General features: G+C 43.4%; 1 protein-coding gene across 1 annotated transcript; it reads left to right on the top strand.

The window, feature by feature from the left end:
- Window positions 1-7638: 7638 nt before the first annotated feature.
- On the top strand, window positions 7639-10270 carry LOC121572767. The gene is made up of 13 exons (XM_045222235.1): window positions 7639-7767; window positions 7869-7940; window positions 8032-8115; window positions 8241-8387; window positions 8477-8557; window positions 8665-8814; window positions 8934-8983; window positions 9088-9157; window positions 9258-9344; window positions 9442-9540; window positions 9665-9745; window positions 9836-9940; window positions 10123-10270. The coding sequence occupies exons 1-13, from the start codon at window positions 7639-7641 to the stop codon at window positions 10252-10254; spliced, it is 1287 nt and encodes a 428-aa protein (XP_045078170.1). The 3' UTR covers window positions 10255-10270.
- Window positions 10271-21618: the final 11348 nt, after the last annotated feature.

The following is a 21618-nucleotide window of genomic DNA, read 5'->3' as shown; positions in this document are numbered from 1 at the left end:
TTCCGTTACTCTAACAAAAATGCAAGGTGCCATGAAGGCAAATACCGCAAAATAGAAATTCATAACTGCTGGATGATCAGCGTATTTAGATGGAGTAGGCCTAGCCCTAATATGGCATCGGTTTTGAGCAATAAGATTACTGAAACTGGACGCACACACGCAGGGCTATAGCCGTTCACGATAGAAAAATGAATTGAATTTGTAACGAAATGAAATGTAAACGACCATGACAATACACACTGTTCCAAATGCTGCCAAATTATGCGCTAATGCGACTCCCCGAGCGCCCAGATGTCTCCCACCCTTCCTTTACCGAATAGCATCAGCCTCAGAAATTCTGCTGATTGATTCTTCTTCTTCTTCTTCTGTGGGGTTAATCAGCGGTTGGCATCCAACATTTTGGTGCATTACCGCCACCAACCGTACTGGAACGTGGGCTAGAGACAGGGAGAAACTAAATCCTACCTGCTAACCCCATTTCTCTTTAAAAAATATAACAAAATATTTGAGACTATTTCTAATGACGTTCTGCTTAATATACTCTTTAAACTAATTTCCTGTATCCCCGTCTCCCTCATACTAAATCTCATCCTCTCTTTTTCCCTCTGCCCACACTGTAGCAATACATGCTCCACAGTCTCTATTTCCTGACAATAATCACACTTTCCTGATGGATGATTTCCTATCACGTTTAATGTCTTATTCAACTGGCTGTGTCCCACCCTTAATGTTGTAAAAATAGCCTCCTGTCTTCTGTCCCTTCCTGCCGTCCTCCCCTCCCCGACTTTCCTCTGTATCTGAAATAAATGCCTTCCCTTATTATTTATATTCCACTGCTCCTGCCATCTCTGCACCATCACTGAATATATCAGTCTTTTTGTCTCTGGCTTACTCATTGACACTTCAACATCAACATCCCCACTACTAAGTGCTTGTTTAGCCTGTTCATCTACTGCCTCGTTCCCCTCCACCCCCACATGGGCTGGAACCCAAGTAAATCTTATCTGAATACCCATCTGTTTAATCCTGCCATGGGTTTGTAGCACCTCATAAAGCAGGTCTTATCTGCTACGTGAGCTAAAGGACTGGAGGCTCATTAACACTGCACATGAGTCAGAGCAAATAACTATTCTATCTGGCTTAACTTCCTCCACCCACTGCAAGGCCAACAGTATGGCCATCAGCTCCGCCGTATATACAGCCAGATGATCTGTAATACGTTTCCTGACTTCCACCCCACACTCCTGCACTACAAATGCTGCCCCAGTACGTCCTGTCCTTGGATCATTTGAACCATCAGTGTAAATGGCCACAAAATCCTGATAGACAGTTTCCAGGTGTCTCTTAAAGCAATCAACTGGATCAACCCCCTCCCTATCTTTCTGTAGTCTCTCCAACACTTCTAGATCAACTACTGGAGGTCGGGAGTAGCCATGGTGGATTTACAGGAATAACTACCGTTGGACTAAACTCCCTTCCATACAGTCCCATCTCCTTCGCCTGGGTATTACCCACCCACCCAAAGCTCGTGTTCGGTCTTCGCTCATGTTCCCAGCATGCCTGTAAAATCCCTTTCGCAGGATGAGACACCCCTGGGGGCGGGGTAATAATCAAGAAATCCACTTTGTGGGAAATACCCTCCCCATCTGCAGAGCATTTCCTGACCCTGACCATACTATTAACTCTTTGAGGCTCACCCTCCTCTGTGTCCACATAGAGACTGCAGGGGTGCAGGACGTGACAAATAAACTCGAAACTGGGAATGTTTACTGGTTGCTCATGAGGTCAAGGGGAAGTCAATGTGTGGAATAAATTTAACTAGTTGTGGAAAATATTATACATTATAAGCGTACCAGAGCGTTTGTTGTAACATTTTTTTACTAAGCCTTTATTACAGCAAAGACTAAAAACTGTCACATTCATTTGTGAATGCAATTTCTGAAATGTAACGGCTTATTGTTTAAGCTAATTATTCTAAGCTCGCTTTATTTTATTTTAAAACTAACATGCTTGATTGCATTTCAAATCATGAATGACTCATATGCTGTGTGATGACATGAACGAATGAAAGATTGATTGATACAGTAGCCTATATAAGCATTGAAATATAGGCCTAAATAAGTTACAGTATTAAGACTAAACAGGATATGCTCTTAGGCCTACAGCTCGGGCTGCTATACTAAGCCTACTAATGATAATGGCAGTACTTATTATAATGATGATCATAATAATATTAGTAATAATAACAATAAGAAGGATATCAAGAAAAAAGCAGGGTTATTATTATTATCATTATTATTAATTCTGACACTTTGGAACAATGTAAACAACACTAAATTAATTATAAAGATACCAGAGAGGCTGTTCTAACGAAAAAAAAGTGTAAAGCCTTTATTACAGCAAAGCAAAGATTAAAAACAGCCGAATTTGTGAAATCGTTTACTTGACATGTTGTTGTGTGAGCCTTGGTGCTCACCGAACCAGTAGGCTATTAAACAAACACTCAAACAGGCAACAGAAGCAGGATCTGACTTATTTCTGTAGATATACAGTTGAAGTCAGAAGTTTACATACACTTAGGTTGGAGTCATTAAAACTCGTTTTCAACCACTCCACAAATTTCTTGTTAACAAACTATAGTTTTGGCAAGTTGGTTAGGACATCTACTTTGTGCATGACACAAGTAATCTTTCCAACAATTGTTTACAGACAGATTATTTCACTTATAATTCACTGTATCACAATTCCAGTGGGTCAGAAGTTTACATACACTAAGTTGACTGTGCCTTTAAACAGCTTGGAAAATTCCAGAAAATGATGTCATGGCTTTAGAAGCTTCTGATAGGCTAATTGACATAATTTGAGTCAATTGGAGGTGTACCTGTGGATGTATTTCAAAGCCTACCTTCAAACTCAGTGCCTCTTTGCTTGACATCATGTGAAAATCAAAATAAATCAGCCAAGACCTCAGAAAATGTTCTTTAGACCTCCACAAGTCTGGTTCATTCTTGGAAGCAATTTCCAAACGCCTGAAGGTACCACGTTCATCTGTACAAACAATAGTACACAAGTATAAACACCATGGGACCACGCAGCCATCATCCCGTACATGAAGGAGGCGCGTTCTGTCTCCTAGAGATGAACGTACTTTGGTGCGAAAAGTGCAAATCAATCGCAGAACAACAGCAAAGGACCTTGTGAAGATGCTGGAGGAAACAGGTACAAAGGTATATATATCCACAGTAAAACGAGTCCTATATCGACATAACCTGAAAGGCCGCTCAGCAAGGAAGAAGCCACTGCTCCAAAACCGCCATAAAAATGCCAGGCTACGGTTTGCAACTGCACATGGGGACAAAGACTGTACTTTTTGGAGAAATGTCCTCTGGTCTGATGAAACAAAAATAGAACTGTTTGGCCATAATGACCATCGTTATGTTTGGAGGAAAAGGGGGGTCTTGCAAGCCGAAGAACACCATCCCAACCGTGAAGCACGGGGTGGCAGCATCATGCTGTGGGGGTACTTTGCTGCAGGAGGGACTGGTGCACTTCACAAAATAGATGGCATCATGAGGAAGGAAAATTATGTGGATATATTGAAGCAACATCTCAAGACATCAGTCAGGAAGTTAAAAGCTTGGTCGCAAATGGGTCTTCCAAATGGACAATGACCCCAAGCATACTTCCAAAGTTGTGGCAAAATGGCTTAAGAACAACAAAGTCAAGGTAATGGAGTGGCCATCACAAAGCCCTGACCTCAATCCTATAGAACATTTGTTGGCAGAACTGAAAAAGCGTGTGTGAGCAAGGAGGCCTACAAACCTGACTCAGTTACACCAGCTCTGTCAGGAGGAATGGGCCAAAATTCACCCAACTTATTGTGGGAAGCTTGTGGAAGGCTACCCGAAATGTTTGACCCAAGTTAAACAATTTAAAGGCAATGCTACCAAATACTAATTGAGTGTATGTAAACTTCTGACCCATTGGGAATGTGATGAAATAAATAAAAGCAGAAATAAATCATTCTCTCTACTATTATTCTGACATTTCACATTCTTAAAATAAAGTGGTGATCGTAACTGACCTAAGACAGGGAGTCTTCCCAGCCTGGTGCAGGTCTACAATTTAGTTTCTGGTGTCCTTTGACAGCTCTTTGGTCTTGGCCATAGTGGAGTTTGGAGTGTGACTGTTTGAGGTTGTGGACAGGTGTCTTTTATACTGATAACAAGTTCAAAAAGGTGCCATTAATACAGGTAACGAGTGGAGGACAGAGGAGCCTCTTAAAGAAGAAGTTACAGGTCTGTGAGAGCCAGAAATCTTGCTTGTTTGTAGGTGACCAAATATTTATTTTCCACCATAATTTGCAAATAAATTCATAAAAAATCCTACAATGTGATTTTCTGGAGAAAAAAATTCTCAATTTGTCTGTCATAGTTGACGTGTACCTATGATGAAAATTACAGGCCTCTCTCATCTTTTTAAGTGGGAAAACTTGCACAATTGGTGGCTGACTAAATACTTTATTTCCCCACTGTATGCTGGTTAAAAGTATAATTAAAGAAATGCACAAATTTTTTTGCCACGCATATATAGTCCATATATTTAGCTTTTTAATTGAACCATGTGTAGTACATCTAATAGAGACAATGAGAAATTCATGGTTCAACAAGACAACATAGCCATCAAAAGGGTAGAAATTTAGCATTGCACTTATGTCACAGTACTTTACAGCTTTGATTGGATACATAGAATATATGACAAAGGGTGATGTAATTATCTGAATTACTGTAGATTTGAATAGTTTAATCAGGAGTGAAGTATGGTTATAAGTCCAATGTGAAAATCTCAATTGAGGATTTCTTTATGAAGGATGTGTTATTCATATACCCTTCTCACAATAAATAATCAATATATTATACTGAACAAAAATATAAATGCAACATGTAAAGTGTTGGTCCCATGTTTCATGAGCTGAAATAAAAGATCCCAGAAATGTTCAGTTCGCACAAAAAGCTTATTTCTCTCAGAATTGGTGCACCAATTTGTTTACATCCCTGTTAGTGAGTATTTATCCTTTGCCAAGATAATCCATCCACCTGACAGGTGTGGCATATCAAGAAGCTGATTAAACAGCACACCTTGTGCTGGGGACAATAACAGGCCACTTTAAAATGTGCAGTTTTGTCACACGACACAATGTCACAGATGTCTCAAGTTTTGAGGGAGCGTGCAGTTGGCATGCTGACTGCAGGAATGGCCACCAGAGCTGTTGCAAGATAATTTAATGTTAATTTCTCTACCATAAGCCGCCTCCAATGTCGTTTTAGAGAATTTGGCCGTAAGTGCAACTGGCCTCACAACCGCAGACCACGTGTAACCACGCCAGCCCCTCCACATCCGGCTTCTTCACCTGCGGGATCGTCTGAGATCAGACACCTGGATAGCTGATGAAACTGTGGGATTGCACAACTGAAGAATATCTGCACACACTGTAAGAAAAAGTCGCAGGGAAGCCCATCTGTACTCACCAAGGTCTTGACCTGACTGCAGTTCGGCATCGTAACTGACTTCAGTGGGCAAATGCTCACCTTCGATGGATAAGTGTGCTCTTCACGGATGAATCTCGCGTTGCGTTGCCGAGTGGTTTGCTGATGTCAATGTTGTGAACAGAGTGCCCCATGGTGGCAGTGGGATTACGGTATGGGCAGGCATAAGCTACGGACAACAAACACAGTTGTATTTTATCGATGGCAATTTGAATGCACAGAGATACCGTGACGAGATCCTGAGGCCCATTGTTGTGCCATTCAACAGCTGCCATCACCTCATATTTCAGCATGATAATGCACAGTCCCATGTCGCAAGGATCTGTACACAATTCCTGGGAGCTGAAAATGTCACAATTCTTCCATGGCCTGCATATTCACAAGACATCTCACCCATTGAGCATGTTTGGAATGCTCTGGATCGACGTGCATGACAGCGTGTTCCAGTTCCTGCCAGTATCCAGCAACTTCGCAAAACCATCGAAGAGGAGTGGGTCAACATTCTACAGGCCTCAATCAACAGCTTGATCAACTCTATGCTAAGGAGATGTGTCCGCTGCATGAGGCAAATGGTGGTCACACCAGATACTGACTGGTTTTCTGATCCACGCACCTATCTTTATTTAAAAAGGTATCTGTGACCAACAGATTCACATCTGCATTCCCAGTCATGTTAAATCCATAGATTAGGGCCTAAATAATATATTTTAATTGACTGATTTCCTTATATGAACTGTAACACAGTAAATCTTTGAAATTGTTGGGTTTATATTTTTGTTCAGTGTAGATACATACTATTTATACACATATTGCCAGATTATTGCTATCAACTGCTGGCTGCAAGGTATATTACCCCGTTTGTATCTTTTGGAACAATGGTAGTCAAGTTTATAAAATGATGTAGAATATATGGGCTACCACAGGTGTCACAGGCATCCACAGGTCTTGACCACCATGTTACGATGCTTCTTTAGGATCACATTGTAGTTGTCGTCGTAGAAGAGTACGGAGATGGGACTGAGCTTGGTGGGTGCGCAGCACGCTTTGGGAACCTCGTCCGGCTTCAGAAGGTGAACCTGCCATGAAAAAAGGTCAATCAGACTTATTCATACATTCACTTTTATATAATCAATGATACTATCCTGTTTATAAAAGAGATATGGATTATTATTATGCAGATACTTCAGTGCTCTCCTACCTCAGTGGGCTGTGGCTTTGCCCCCCTTGTCTGAATTTGGTCAATATATTTTAAACCGGGTTGTCTGTGCTCCACAATACTTTATTATCCACTGAGTCAAAGCCTAGACTTTCAGAAGTTCAACAACAACTTCCATGAAACATGCTAAAACATTTCAATGGGCCATTGACCTAGCTAGTGACTTAAAAAGAACATTTGGTATTTTTGTTTTATTTTATACCAACAACATAGGAAATCCTCTGGTGACAAAATAGGGTCAATAGAATTAGAATGATGAGTAGGAATGGAATTGTTATAGAATTATAATGGTAAGCATAGAGTTCCAAACTCATTTCTATGGCAACACAGCTGTCAATTTTGTAAACAACAATTTTCAAAAATATGTGTTGCCAAGAGACATCGAACCGATAGAACATCTCGGCGTTCTATTGAAGTTTTCTGTTCGAAAACAACAACAACTTCAGTTTGCTGTTCAACAACAACAAACATGACAGATTTTTGAGACCTGAGACTGAAAGATCGACTGGAAAATGCCTGGGTGCTTTTCAAAATTGGTGGAGAGAGTGCGTGTACGTCGGCGGTCTACTGCGTCGACAGGTTGTTCAAATTCATTTGTGGGTTGTTTTTGTTGTCTTTTTCCGTTTTGCAGGGTTCGCAATCGTCGGGAGGTGGACAGCGACACCGACTTCGAAGAGGGTATGTTGAGTTTAAACTTATTATCTTACCACATTTAACAATATAAATGTAATTTGTGAAATGTTGTGTATTTCTGTAATCCATACTTGCAAGCTAACGTTGACTTTAGTGACTTTTGCTAAGAGATGCACTTTTGAACTAGTAGTACTAGCTAGCTCGCTACGTTTTACATCCTAACATTTGTTTGTTTGTATTCCAATGTTCCTAATTTTAGAATCAACTGTCCTGGATGAGGTCCAGTTGGTTGTGCCATTGGATGATGTGCCGGATGTACCTCTGCTGCCAGCCATCCTTGAGGAGGTGCCAGATGTGCCGACTATCCTTGAGGTACAATTTTCAGAAAGTTTAATGTTTGAAAAGTATCCCAGATATTCAATTTGTGTCACTTTGACATTCTAAAAATCTTTGTTGTCTGCTTTCTGCTTTAGGAGGCCACTGGTAATTGGCAGTTGATACCGATTAGGTTTAGCTCCCTGTACTGTGGGCCTGTTGTGATCAGGGTAAGAGACCCACACACACAGTCACATCACTGTTGCAATGTTTGCTGTTTCTAACCTGAATGTATTGTAATGTCAACCCCCTCTTGTGCAGAACAATGCCGGTCCGGTGGCTAAAGCTTGGAGAACTTTCCAGTTCATCAGCCCCATTATCACCTACATGCGTGGGGGATCCCAGGTATGTGTCTTTGTCACTACCTAATCCTAATCTACATCGTCAGTGTCATGTGATCTTGATGGAAATATGTTACAGCGATGGCTGATGTTGTTTTGTTGATGTTGTCTTGTTGTTTCACTCCACAGCAGGTGGTGGTGAGGATGCACCATGCGAGTAGGGTTCGAGGCCTGGAGACTCAACTGGTGTGGGCCATCTCCAAGGAGACACACAGACTTAGTCCAGAGGGCATCCCCTACTGTGCCACCAAGGTGCAGTCCATCTCTTGGATCCAGGTAAGATGTAAATACTACTGAATTAGTATTAGATTAGGCTTTTCTTCACTTATTCCGTTTGGCCTTAACATGTCGTTTCTCTCTGTCAGTATGTGGCTGGCAGGGTGACCCAGTATGCGTCTCACCTCCGCCACGAGACGTCTGTGGCCGTGACGCATGGCTGCTACCAGGTAAATAAACAATTTCCTATGTGTATAGAATAGAAATTACAGGGCATTTTCCATTAGATATGGTCTGTTTTCTATTAACGTGTGTTGTGTGTGTGTGTTTTGAGCAGCAAACTGATGTCTCGGTGGTGTACGCCACTCTCCACATGGGGCTGGATGGGCTGCTCTCCTCCTCGGCGTGGTCGGAGGCTGCCTCCGTCTCTACGCCCACCACTCAGCAGTTCACTGAGCCAGAGCCTGAGGGCCACAACTGCTATGAGGTCAGATGTTACACACACACATACTATTGACTAGTAGCATTAAGATCCTTCGATTTACCCATTGTTTGTCATGTCATTACATTGGTCACTGATGTTGAATAATTGTTCTGTTATTGTAGGGCTGGGAGGAGGACCTGCTGCCTGAGGAGAGGGAGGTTCCTCTGCTAAAGTGAGTCTAAATGTGTGTGTAGTCTGAGCTTGTCAGATGCTGAAGGATAGTGGTCACAATGCTGTTATCCCCCATTGACATGCTCCATTCCCTCTCTTCCACAGCCTCTACCTTACAACCAAGAGAGTGGAGGACATCGGCCTGAGGCTCGTCTCCCTGCGCCAGGCCTTTACTGTGAGTGGACCCACTTTTCTTTGACTCTCTGTGTCTTCCTGTTCTGTCTGTCTCCTAGAGTAAGATGGGTGTCTCACCCTAACTCTTCCCTCTTCTCTAGACCCTGCTCGGTTCCACCCTGAGTAGGAACCATCTGTTTGTGGCGGGAAAGGTCCTACTGGGCGCACTGGTTCAGGTCCACCAGATGGTAGCTCACTAACTCATTGTCCTTCAAGTGAAAGAGAGCGTCCTCGGTGGGAAATGTGTTCTGTGCACTAACATCACTGCTCTTTGCTTTGTGATAGGACGAGGCCGAATTCATCCGTGCCTATAACGACTTTGTGGACTACCTGAGTGACCCCTCCAAGCAGATTGATATTGAGAGGGAGCTGGCTGAGGCAAATGTGAGTTAATTAACTCTTTCAAGTCTCACTTTGAGTTCTTCCACATGCATGTCTTTTATACGGCACAGTAGCTGATCTATTTGAAATCATTCCTATTTTCTCCAAACCTGTTTTCTTGTCCTAGATCCATCATGTTAACCTGATAGATGTCCTTTTTGAGCTGGTGCTGTTTGGGATGATGACAGCTCAGAAATCCCTGATGGTGGTAAGTAGCATCTCGCTGGTAAATGTTTAGATGTCTGTCTATTAGCAATTTCACTTCAATTTCTCTTCTCTCCTCCTCTGTTTACTTTAGCAACCTGGTGGGTTCATGGAGCGTCTGTACGCTCTCCTGTACTCCTTCCTGCCCACTGTTGCCAGCATTGAGCCAAAGGCTGAGAGATACCTGTTGCTGCTCAATGTAAGAGTCAAGAGTTTACTTCCTGTTTTCTTCCTTATTACTAGTTTACTTCCTCTTTACTCGTTCCTGGTTAACAGGGTTTCAATGCCGTTTTAGGGGGAGTAACTCTCATTGTCTCTCTCCTCTTGATAAGCTAGTAGCTCAGAGCCATTTTATATGTGTTGTGTGGTGTTCCCTTCAGGGGCGGGCTGATGGCTCTGCTAGATGACATGTTTGGGCAGCAGCTGGCCTGGTATTTTAACCGAGAGTCTCTGGTCACTGAGCTCTCCAGCCTCCTCGAGTACCACCTCGAGTACCTCATGGCCAGCATGTAGTCCTACTGCAGAGACCTGAAGGGCCACACTCCTTCTCTCTCTCTCTCTCTCTCTCTCTCTCTCTCTCTCTCTCTCTCTCTCTCTCTCTCTCTCATTGAGGACTTGAAGTGCTTCGTTGAACCCTGATTAGTTCACACCTATTAAATTCATGTATTCTCTTGTTTTCTCTCCCCACAGGATTCTTCTGACACTTTGCTCTGAATTTTACATTTTTAAATAAAATAAATAGTAGTTCAAAAGCATTTGTCTCTGTCTTTTCATTTATTTGATTATTTCATCACTATTTCCTATTCCTGGAGTTGTTATGAGGCTAATATTACATTATTACATGAACAATTATGCTTTATTCTTTGCATATGGAAATAAAAACCAACTTTAAGTTGATTTACATGTACTACAGGCCCACGCTTTATGGCATTGTACTGTGATGTGTGATACTGTACTATTTAAAAACATGGAGGCCTACATACACTGAGTGTACAAAACATTAAGAACACCTTGCTAATATTGAGTTGCACCCCCTGTTGCTCAGAACAGCCTCAATTTGTCGGGGCATGGACTCTACAAGGTGTCGAAAGCGTTCCAAAGGGATTCTGGCCCATGTTGACTCCAATGCTTCCCACAGTTGTGTCAAGTTGGCTGAATGACCTTTGGGTGGTGGACAATTCTTGATACACCTACTACCATACCCCGTTCAAAGGATCATAGCTTTCACCTGAATTTACCTGGTCAGTCTATGTCATGGAAAGAGCAGGTGTTCCTAATGTTTTGTACACTCAGTGTATGTTAGTTGTGTAGTAACCTGGTACAGTATAAAGTCCACCACTATAGGGCACAATTGCTTCTGTCTTGAAAGGTACTTCTCACTATCCGTACTCTATTTTAAGACTGCCATTGTAGACTCAGGTAAATTGGTTATTTTAGTTTCAGTTTGCCATAAATGTCTGAGCCATTTACCGTCATATTAAACCAAAGAGTTCATGTAAGCCCTGGTTCACCCAAGTGAATTGTCGTATGAAATGACAGCCCCGCGATAAATTTTCAGGGAAGTCAGGAACCATAAAAATCAGTAGGAAGCAAAGGCTAGCTTAAGAGTGATTTTAGCATAATAAATTTTGAATGTAAAGTCATGGAGAATAAGAGCACCTCCTCCCAGCTACCCACTGCACTGAGGCTAGGAAACACTGTCACCACCGATAAATCTACGATAATCGAGAATATCAATAAGCGGCTGGCCATGCTTTCCACTTGGCTACCCCTACCCGGCCACCAGCTCTGCACCCTCCGCTGCAACTGCCCATCCCCCCACATCTCCTTCACCCAAATACAGATAGCTGATGTCCTGAAAGAGCTGCTAAATCTGGACCCACTGAAATTGTCGCAACCCCTATTACTAGCCTGTTCAACCTGTCTTTCGTATCGTCTGAGATCCCCAGAGATTTGGAAAGCTGCCGCGGTCATCCCCCTCTTCGAGCTGGTCATGGGTGCACCTCAGCCAAGCTCAATGTCCTAAACGATATGATAACCGCGATCGATAAAAGACAGTAATGTGCAGCCGTCTTCATCGACCTGGCCAAGGCTTTTGACTCTGTCAATCACTGCATTCTTATTGGCAGACTAAATAGCCTTGGTTTCTCAAATGACTGCCTAACCTGGTTCACCAACTACTTCTCAGATAGAGTTCAATGTGTCAAATCGGAGGGCCTGTTGTCTGGACCTCTAGCAGTCTCTAAGGGGGTGCCACAGGGTTCAAATCTCGGGCCGACTCTATTCTCTGTGTATATCAATGATGTCGCTCTTGCTGCTGGTGACTCTCAGATCTACCTCAACGCAGACGACACCATTTTGTATACATCTGGCCCTTCACTGGACACTGTGTTAACAAACCTCCAAACGAGCTTCAATGCCATACAACACTCCTTCCGTGGCCTCCAACTGCTCTTAAACGCTATTAAAACTAAATGCATGCTCTTCAATCGAACGCTGCTTGCACCCGCCCGCCCGATTAGAATCACTACTCTCGGCGGGTCTGACTTAGAATATGTGGACAACTACAAATACCTAGGTGTCTGGTTAGACCGTAAACTCTCCTTCCAGACTCACATTAAGCATCTCCAATCCAAAGCTAAATCTAGAATCGGCTTCCTATTTCTCAACAAAGCCTCCTTCACTCATGCTGCTAAACATGCCCTCGTAAAACTGACTATCCTACCGATCCTTGACTTCGGTGATGTCATTTACAAAATAGCTTCCAACACTCTACTCAGCAAATTGGATGTAGTCTATCACAGTGCCATCTGTTTTGTCACCAAAGCCCCATATACTACCCACCATTGTGACCTGTACACTCTCGTTGGCTGGCCCTCACTACATATTCGTCGCCAAACCCACTGGCTCCAGGTCATCTATAAATCACTTCTAGGCAAATCCCCGCCTTATCTTAGATCATTGGTCACCATAGCAACACCCACCCATAGTATGCGTTCCAGCAGGTATATCTCACTGGTCATCCCCAAAGTCAACGCCTCCTTTGGCCGCCATTCCTTCCAGTTCTCTGCTGCATATAGCTGGAACGGACTGCAAACATCTCTGAAGCTGGAGACACTTATCTCCCTCACTAACTTTAAGCATCAGTTGTCAGAGCAGCTTACCGATCACTGCACCTGTACACAGCCCATCTGTAATTAGCCCACCCAACTACCTCATCCCCATATTGTGATTTACTTTGTTATTTATTTTGCTAATTGTGTGTTACAGCAAATAAGGTGATACAATGTTAGATCATGATATTATCTATTCAGTAGATTGAGTAGTTAAGGGAGACAGAAGCTCACCTTCCAGCCTAGGTCACTAAAGCTCACATATAATTCATGTCTCTTACAAGCCTGACGCCCACTGTTGACGTGGCTGTGATCTGAAAGGGATCAAAAAAGATGTTATGAGACAGGACAGACTGTAAAGCATGCTTTGGATGCATTGGATTTAAAATAAAGACACAATTAAATGTAAACGCAAGTTAAGTAATTTTGTAATTTGGATGAACTATCCCTTTAAACTCTGCATAAAACAAGCTTAACAACAACACCGAAAACCAGTGTTGTCCCCTGACCTTGTATGACCTCACCATGTATACTGGGCAGGGGACGGTCATATTTGGGCTTCTTCTTGCGGGGGTTGGGATTCAGGGTGTGACAGGGGGCCTGGCTGGCCCTGAAGAAGGTCACCATGAAGGGCTGTTTGGAGCAGGGGCCCCTTCGACCCACCAAGCCTACCCACCCAGCTGACAAGGACTGGTCTGATAGAGAGAAAACAATGTGTGTGTGTGTGTGTGTGTGTGCGTGTGCGTGTGCGTGTGTGTGTGTGTGTGTGTGTGTGAGAGAGAGAGAGTGATACAATCTTGAGGTACACCAAAACAGCATATCTCCATTTCTATGTATTTACTAAACAATTACAAATACTATATGACATTACATTGCTACTGCACAGGTATTGGTGTAGTATTCTGAGTTAACTTGCCTCTTTATTCAATGGTATAATAATCAAGAAATCCACTTTGTGGGAAATACCCTCCCCATCTGCAGAGCATTTCCTGACCCTGACAATAGTATTAACTCTTTGAGGCTCACCCTCCTCTGTGTCCACATAGAGACTGCAGGGGTGCAGGACGTGACAAATAAACTCGAAACTGGGAATGTTTACTGGTTGCTCATGAGGTCAAGGGGAAGTCAATGTGTGGAATAAATTTAACTAGTTGTGGAAAATATTCTAGATCAAGAAAAATAAGGTAAGGAACAAGCGCTGCATGCATATTATGTGTGCCAAACAGGTGCTGCGTAGATTACAATATAATTTTCGGACCTTTTGGAACAACGTAAACAACAATAACTACATTATAAGCGTACCAGAGAGTTTGTTATAATGTTTTTTTTGCTAAGCCTTTATCACAGCAAAGACTAAAAACAGTCACATTCATTTGTGAATGCAATTTCCGAAATGTAACGGCTTATTGTTTAAGCTAATTATTCTAAGCTCGCTTTATTTTATTTTAAAACTAACATGCTTGATTGCATTTCAAATCATGAATGACTCATATGCTGTGTGATGACATGAACGAATGAAAGATTGATTGATACAGTAGCCTATATAAGCATTGAAATATAGGCCTAAATAAGTTACAGTATTAAGACTAAACAGGATATGCTCTTAGGCCTACAGCTCGGGCTGCTATACTAAGCCTACTAGTGATAATGGCAGTACTTATTATAATGATGATCATAATAATATTAGTAATAATAACAATAAGAAGGATATCAAGAAAAAGCAGGGTTATTATTATTATCATTATTATTAATTCTGACACTTTGGAACAATGTAAACAACACTAAATTAATTATAAAGATACCAGAGAGGCTGTTCTAACGAAAAAAAAGTGTAAAGCCTTTATTACAGCAAAGCAAAGATTAAAAACAGCCGAATTTGTGAAATCGTTTACTTGACATGTTGTTGTGTGAGCCTTGGTGCTCACCGAACCAGTAGGCTATTAAACAAACACTCAAACAGGCAACAGAAGCAGGATCTGACTTATTTCTGTAGATATACAGTTGAAGTCAGAAGTTTACATACACTTAGGTTGGAGTCATTAAAACTCGTTTTTCAACCACTCCACAAATTTCTTGTTAACAAACTATAGTTTTGGCAAGTTGGTTAGGACATCTACTTTGTGCATGACACAAGTAATCTTTCCAACAATTGTTTACAGACAGATTATTTCACTTATAATTCACTGTATCACAATTCCAGTGGGTCAGAAGTTTACATACACTAAGTTGACTGTGCCTTTAAACAGCTTGGAAAATTCCAGAAAATGATGTCATGGCTTTAGAAGCTTCTGATAGGCTAATTGACATAATTTGAGTCAATTGGAGGTGTACCTGTGGATGTATTTCAAAGCCTACCTTCAAACTCAGTGCCTCTTTGCTTGACATCATGTGAAAATCAAAATAAATCAGCCAAGACCTCAGAAAATGTTCTTTAGACCTCCACAAGTCTGGTTCATTCTTGGAAGCAATTTCCAAACGCCTGAAGGTACCACGTTCATCTGTACAAACAATAGTACACAAGTATAAACACCATGGGACCACGCAGCCATCATCCCGTACATGAAGGAGGCGCGTTCTGTCTCCTAGAGATGAACGTACTTTGGTGCGAAAAGTGCAAATCAATCCCAGAACAACAGCAAAGGACCTTGTGAAGATGCTGGAGGAAACAGGTACAAAGGTATATATATCCACAGTAAAACGAGTCCTATATCGACATAACCTGAAAGGCTGCTCAGCAAGGAAGAAGCCACTGCTCCAAAACCGCCATAAAAATGCCAGGCTACGGTTTGCAACTGCACATGGGGACAAAGACTGTACTTTTTGGAGAAATGTCCTCTGGTCTGATGAAACAAAAATAGAACTGTTTGGCCATAATGACCATCGTTATGTTTGGAGGAAAAGGGGGGGTCTTGCAAGCCGAAGAACACCATCCCAACCGTGAAGCACGGGGTGGCAGCATCATGCTGTGGGGGTACTTTGCTGCAGGAGGGACTGGTGCACTTCACAAAATAGATGGCATCATGAGGAAGGAAAATTATGTGGATATATTGAAGCAACATCTCAAGACATCAGTCAGGAAGTTAAAGCTTGGTCGCAAATGGGTCTTCCAAATGGACAATGACCCCAAGCATACTTCCAAAGTTGTGGCAAAATGGCTTAAGAACAACAAAGTCAAGGTAATGGAGTGGCCATCACAAAGCCCTGACCTCAATCCTATAGAACATTTGTTGGCAGAACTGAAAAAGCGTGTGTGAGCAAGGAGGCCTACAAACCTGACTCAGTTACACCAGCTCTGTCAGGAGGAATGGGCCAAAATTCACCCAACTTATTGTGGGAAGCTTGTGGAAGGCTACCCGAAATGTTTGACCCAAGTTAAACAATTTAAAGGCAATGCTACCAAATACTAATTGAGTGTATATAAACTTCTGACCCATTGGGAATGTGGTGAAATAAATAAAAGCAGAAATAAATCATTCTCTCTACTATTATTCTGACATTTCACATTCTTAAAATAAAGTGGTGATCCTAACTGACCTAAGACAGGGAATTTATACTAGGATTAAATGTTAGTAATGGTGAAAAACTGAGTTTAAATGTATTTGCTAATGTGTATGTTAACTTCCGACTTCAACTGTATATGGATCATTTATAAAGCCAGGCACATTTAACAGTTAAGCTATTGATTATTGACCTAATTAAGTCGGGGTTTCCTCTCCTCACTTTTCTTAGACAATAAGGCAAGGGCTGTTTTCTCATCTCTTCATTCTGCTGCTGCCTCCGCCACATTGTTCTCAACAACAATATGCGGATTAAATGTGCTATTATGCACATAGCAACATGGTCTAGGAAAAGGCACCAATTCAACAGAGCACTGATGTGTTTCAGAACTGCAGACAGTGACCACTATCCAACGCGGGAGAAAGTGCATTTGTTATAAAATGATATTATTTTTATTCTTGCACCATTGTTCTTATGTAATATAACCATATGCAATTTCAGTAACACGTCTTAGAGTGATGGACTGTGCCATCCCCACGGCCTCCACAATGGATTAGTCCACTCAGACTGGCGCGAATCAGACAGGTGTTTTGTACACCATGATATTTGTACATTAATTTTTTGCTACTGCTCCGCTAAAGAAATATTGGTCGACCAACAGCCTATCGACCAAACAATCGACCAGTCGAATAAATGGGGTCAACCCTACTAGCTATATAATCTTCCAGAACGATGAGTAGGTGTGTCCAAACTTTTGACTGTTACTGTACATACAGTATATCTATATTGCATAGTTATAACCCTTAACTAATACTGTTTACATGTGTGCATATCTTTGTCTTATAGAACCACAACAATAAGATTCCAAGTTATTCGGATTACCACAATCATATAAACATCCTCAAATACAAACAGCTGTGTCTTTATGTGTGCGTGTGGTGGTGACCAAGTGTTTAGTATGGGCCTCAACATCAATGTTCTAACCGGACAGCACTATAGTGCGCAGAACCAAACCAATCAGTTATAAGTATATAGCGGGTGAGGGCATTCACAGCCAACCGCTCAGACGGGTGAGGGCATACTAGCCAGCTGTTTTACGTGGTCTTTCTAGCTGGATTTGTGACTAACAGTATTTTACATGGTCTGTCATTTCTTTAGCGACCAATAGTTTTTACAGTCATTGTGATAACTATAAACTTTTATACTAACATCACCAATCTGAGGTAAAATGGATGTGTAATTCCACTACATTTTATGGGGTGAAAATGCAGGCTTGTAGTAACACAAACTGTCCACAGTCCACATTCGGGAAATTAGCGGAATATACAATAATTTACTATGCCAAAATAATTCAACATGTCAACTTAAGATGATAGTATACAGTATGTTGCCCACTCACAAACTATTGCAACAATGACATCTATTTCTCACTCAGTTAACCATTTGGAGAGTAAAATAATGCTCTCAAACACAATTTAGTAGACTAGAGCCTCCATAGTCTGTGCAGCAGCCTGAACGTTTGACGTCCCTACCTTTTTAGGTTTATTTTCATGTCTAGTCCATTGTACTGGCCTGTGTGAGGTGTAGTAGTTTGATGCATCTTCTTGCTTTGCTTATTTTTTGTCACCTGAAAATTCAGTCTCAGCCAACAATTGTTGATATCCTTCATTCCTTACCTGACCCTTACAGACACAGATACCGGACCCAAAGACATTCAAGCAGCACTTTGACAGCAAGCATCCCAAGTCCCCAATACCTCCAGAGCTGGTTGCTGTTGAGGCTTAAAAGACCACACACACACACAATGGACCTACAGCTGGGATAAGATGCTCTCATCATTCAGACTCACAGTATACATGTTAGCAGCAAATTCTTGCCCTATGCTTCAACTGTATTTCATATGGCTCAATATGTGGAAATGTTGTCACTCATCGCCTTTCATGTTGTGATTCACAGACACACGATGACCACGATTTGAGCGCTGCAACTGGGACTGAATGGCGTCAAGGGAAAAACACTGAGACCCTGGACATGGGTGGGGGAATATTTGTGTTACAATGACCTAAAAGGGGGGGGGGCAGAAGCACACCAGCACCCCATCTTATATGTCCAACCACCCCCTCAACTTCAGACTCTATTGAAGCACCCATCTTACTTCTATGAGCCCACTCTACCTACATCCCTTTTCCCTATGCCGCTTCCTTCATTCATTCCTGATTCAATACCATCTGACTGTTACACGTCTAAAAGTTTCATGGTGTTACTTTTATCTCATCTGTGTACCGCTGTCCTACTTTTGCCCCCAACTATTTTCTATACCTCCTCCCATACACTCTTGTGCAAATCATTTCTGCTTTCTTTGACAATGGTGTCATAGTGGAAAGGATTTGTTAGTTGCCCAAGACTGAGCCTTGTTCTGCCTGTAAAAGGCCCTGGTCGAAACAATGCCAAAATCACTTTTGATAGTCTCCGGGTCCATGTTGTAACAATTGTTTTTTGCATTTGACCATTTACAATAAATGTAGCAATATATATGAAAGCATTCCTCTGCCTGTTTGATCCATTCTGAAGGAAAGCAGTGACTACGTTTTGTGTGTGAGAGAGAATATGTATGCCTTCTAATGCTAGCAGAAAATCGTTACTTCCGAATGCAAGTTAAACGCCATTCCGTCTATACTGATACCAGACAAATGTATACTTATAAGTATTTCCAATATACTGCAATTGTCACAGTTCCCTCAGCCAGAACCCAGAAGCAGACCAGGACAAGGAGAGTTGAACGAAGGTGAGGGTTTATTTAGATACAACCAAAGGTGCAGAATAATCCAGGGACAGAGCGGGCGGCGTGGATGAGTAGTTGGGGGTGCAGCACAAGGTCCAGTGATGGCTCGGCAGCCGCCGACCATCAGGCAGAGGTGGGGTGAAGGTTCCGGACGTGTGACTGCAGGTGGAACAAAAACGGAGGTAAGGACACAAAAACTCAACAAAGTACAAAACAACAAAACTCACGCAAGAAACTCTAAACTGATACACAGAACACCTACTGTTCATGGCTAACGATCCGGCAGGAACTGGATGTTTGGCCAGAACCTAAAAAGGGTGATGATGAGGGCCAGGTGTGCAGATTGCTGACGGGATGCAGGTGCGGAAAACCAGAGAGCTCCCCAGAGCGTTCCCGAACCCTCGGGAAACAGGAGACTACGAACCCAAAACACTGGTCACCAGACAGGACCCGACTCAGACTGCCGGGATCGTTACAGTACCCCCCCTCCGACGAACGCCACCGGGCGGACCTCCCGGAGCGCCAGGATGGAGGCGGTAGAAATCCCTGATGAGGTCAGCATCTAGGACCTGTCGCCGCGGAATCCAACTCCTCTCTTCAGGACCATACCCCTCTCTGATCCGGACCAGGTGATACGCATTGCGTAGGTCTAGCTTGGTGAACACCGTAGCACCCTGTAAGGAGTCGAAGGCAGAACTCATCAAGGGCAGGGGATACTTGTTCTTGACCGTGATGTCATTCAACCCCCGATAATCAATACACGGTCGAAGAGAGCCATCCTTCTTTCCCACAAAGAAGAATCCTGCCCCCAGGGGTGATGACGAGGGACGAACGAGACCAGCAGCTAGGGACTCCTTGATGTAGGTCTCCAACGCCTCACGTTCAGGTCGGGAGATACTGTATAACCTTCCCTTGGGGTAGACAGCTCCAGGAACCAGGTTGATGGCACAATCATATGGTCGGTGGGGAGGAAGTGACAGAGCCTTCTGCTTACTGAAAACTTCCCCAAATCGTGATATGTCTCGGGAACCAGGGACAAATCTGGGGGTTTAGCCTCAATCACCTGACTGGGAACCGAATGGGGGCAGGCAGTCTTGAGACAGTTAGCATGACAATCAAGGCTCCAACTCGTTACCTTGCCCGTCACCCAATCGAACGTGGGATTGTGTTCCTTCAGCCAGGGGTATCCAAGGACCAGAGGAACATGGGAAGACGGCAGAATGAAAAATGAAATCATCTCAGAATGATTCCCCGACAACCGCATCTTAACCGGTTCAGTCCTCATCGTGATACGTGCCAGACTACTGCCGTTCAGAGTGGTCGCTTCAATGGCTTCCGGCAATTGCTCCTTGGAAAGCCCCAGCTGTTCCACCAACTCGGCATCAAGAAAGCTTCCATCGGCACCTGAATCGATAAAAGCGTTAAGCGCTAAGCTCTGATTCCTGTTCACAAGGGTAGCCGGGAAGCGGGGTCTGACAGAGGTACTGAGAGGTTGAAACTGGCTCGCTAAAAGTCCTCCCAACTTTAGCGAGCCGGGCAGTTTGACGACCGCCGGGAACAAGTGGAGATGTAATGTCCCGGCGACCACAGTAGAGGCAGCAGTTGGTCTTACGTCTATGTTGACGCTCCTCCTTGGTTAACCCGTGCCGCCCCACTTGCATGGGTTCAGAATCGGGAGAGAGGTCCTCTCCACTAATCCTTAGTGGTGGAGAATGATCGACGTGTTCTGGTCCACCACCCGACCCGACTGGGAACTGAGAAGCTGATCGATTGGACGGACCCCATTGCTTCTCCCTCCTTCGCTCTCGGACTCGATTATCCACCCGAATAGACAAGGCTACCAAGCTGTCCAGGTCACTAGGCTCGGATAGGAGATCAACTCATCCTTGAGCTGCTCCGACAGGCCCTGGTAAAAGGCCGCTTGCAAAGACTCCTCGTTCCATCCACTCTCCACAGCCAACGTCTTGAACTCGATCACGAAGTCGGCCACGCTGCGAGTTCCTTGGTGAAGAGAAAACAGACGCCTAGCTGCGTCCCTCCCTCGGACGGAATGGTCGAAGAGCTTCCTCATCTCGGCCGTGAACCCCTGGTATGAAGCCATGCAGGGATCCTGTCGTTCCCAAACGGCTGAAGCCCACTCCAGCGCTCGACCACGCAGCAACTCAATCCAAAAAGGCTATCCTAGCCTTGTCAGTGGCATAAGAGTAGGGCTGTAGATCGAACACTAATCCACACTGCATAAGGAAGGAACGGCATCTTCCCAGCTCCCCCTCATACTTATCCGGCGTCGGAACCTTGGGCTCACGGAGGGACACAACTTCAGAAGCGGCAGGCGAGAAGGGTGAAACCGGTAGTGGGTCCTCCACCGGACACTGGCGTTGGTTCTGGACCTCCGTCAGGCCGGTAGAAAGGTTCCGAACTGACAACGCGATCTCCTGTAGTACCATGCTATGATGGCCCAACATCTTCTCCTGCTGGGTAATG

The sequence above is a fragment of the Coregonus clupeaformis genome, chromosome 8 (genome assembly GCF_020615455.1).
Source record: "Coregonus clupeaformis isolate EN_2021a chromosome 8, ASM2061545v1, whole genome shotgun sequence".
NCBI lineage: Eukaryota > Metazoa > Chordata > Actinopteri > Salmoniformes > Salmonidae > Coregonus > Coregonus clupeaformis.
Note: the sequence above shows the minus strand (reverse complement) of the source record. Positions and strands in the feature narration are given on the sequence as shown.

What these genes read in the sequence shown, in the direction of transcription:
- LOC121572767 (XM_045222235.1), top strand. Translation starts at nt 7,639, where the DNA reads ATGTTCCTAATTTTAGAATCAACTGTCCTGGATGAGGTCCAGTTGGTT. An exon ending in ATGTGCCGACTATCCTTGAG is followed by an intron (nt 7,768 to 7,868) that starts GTACAATTTTCA and finishes TTTCTGCTTTAG; the next exon opens with GAGGCCACTGGTAATTGGCA. An exon ending in GATACCTGTTGCTGCTCAAT is followed by an intron (nt 9,941 to 10,122) that starts GTAAGAGTCAAG and finishes GTTCCCTTCAGG; the next exon opens with GGCGGGCTGATGGCTCTGCT.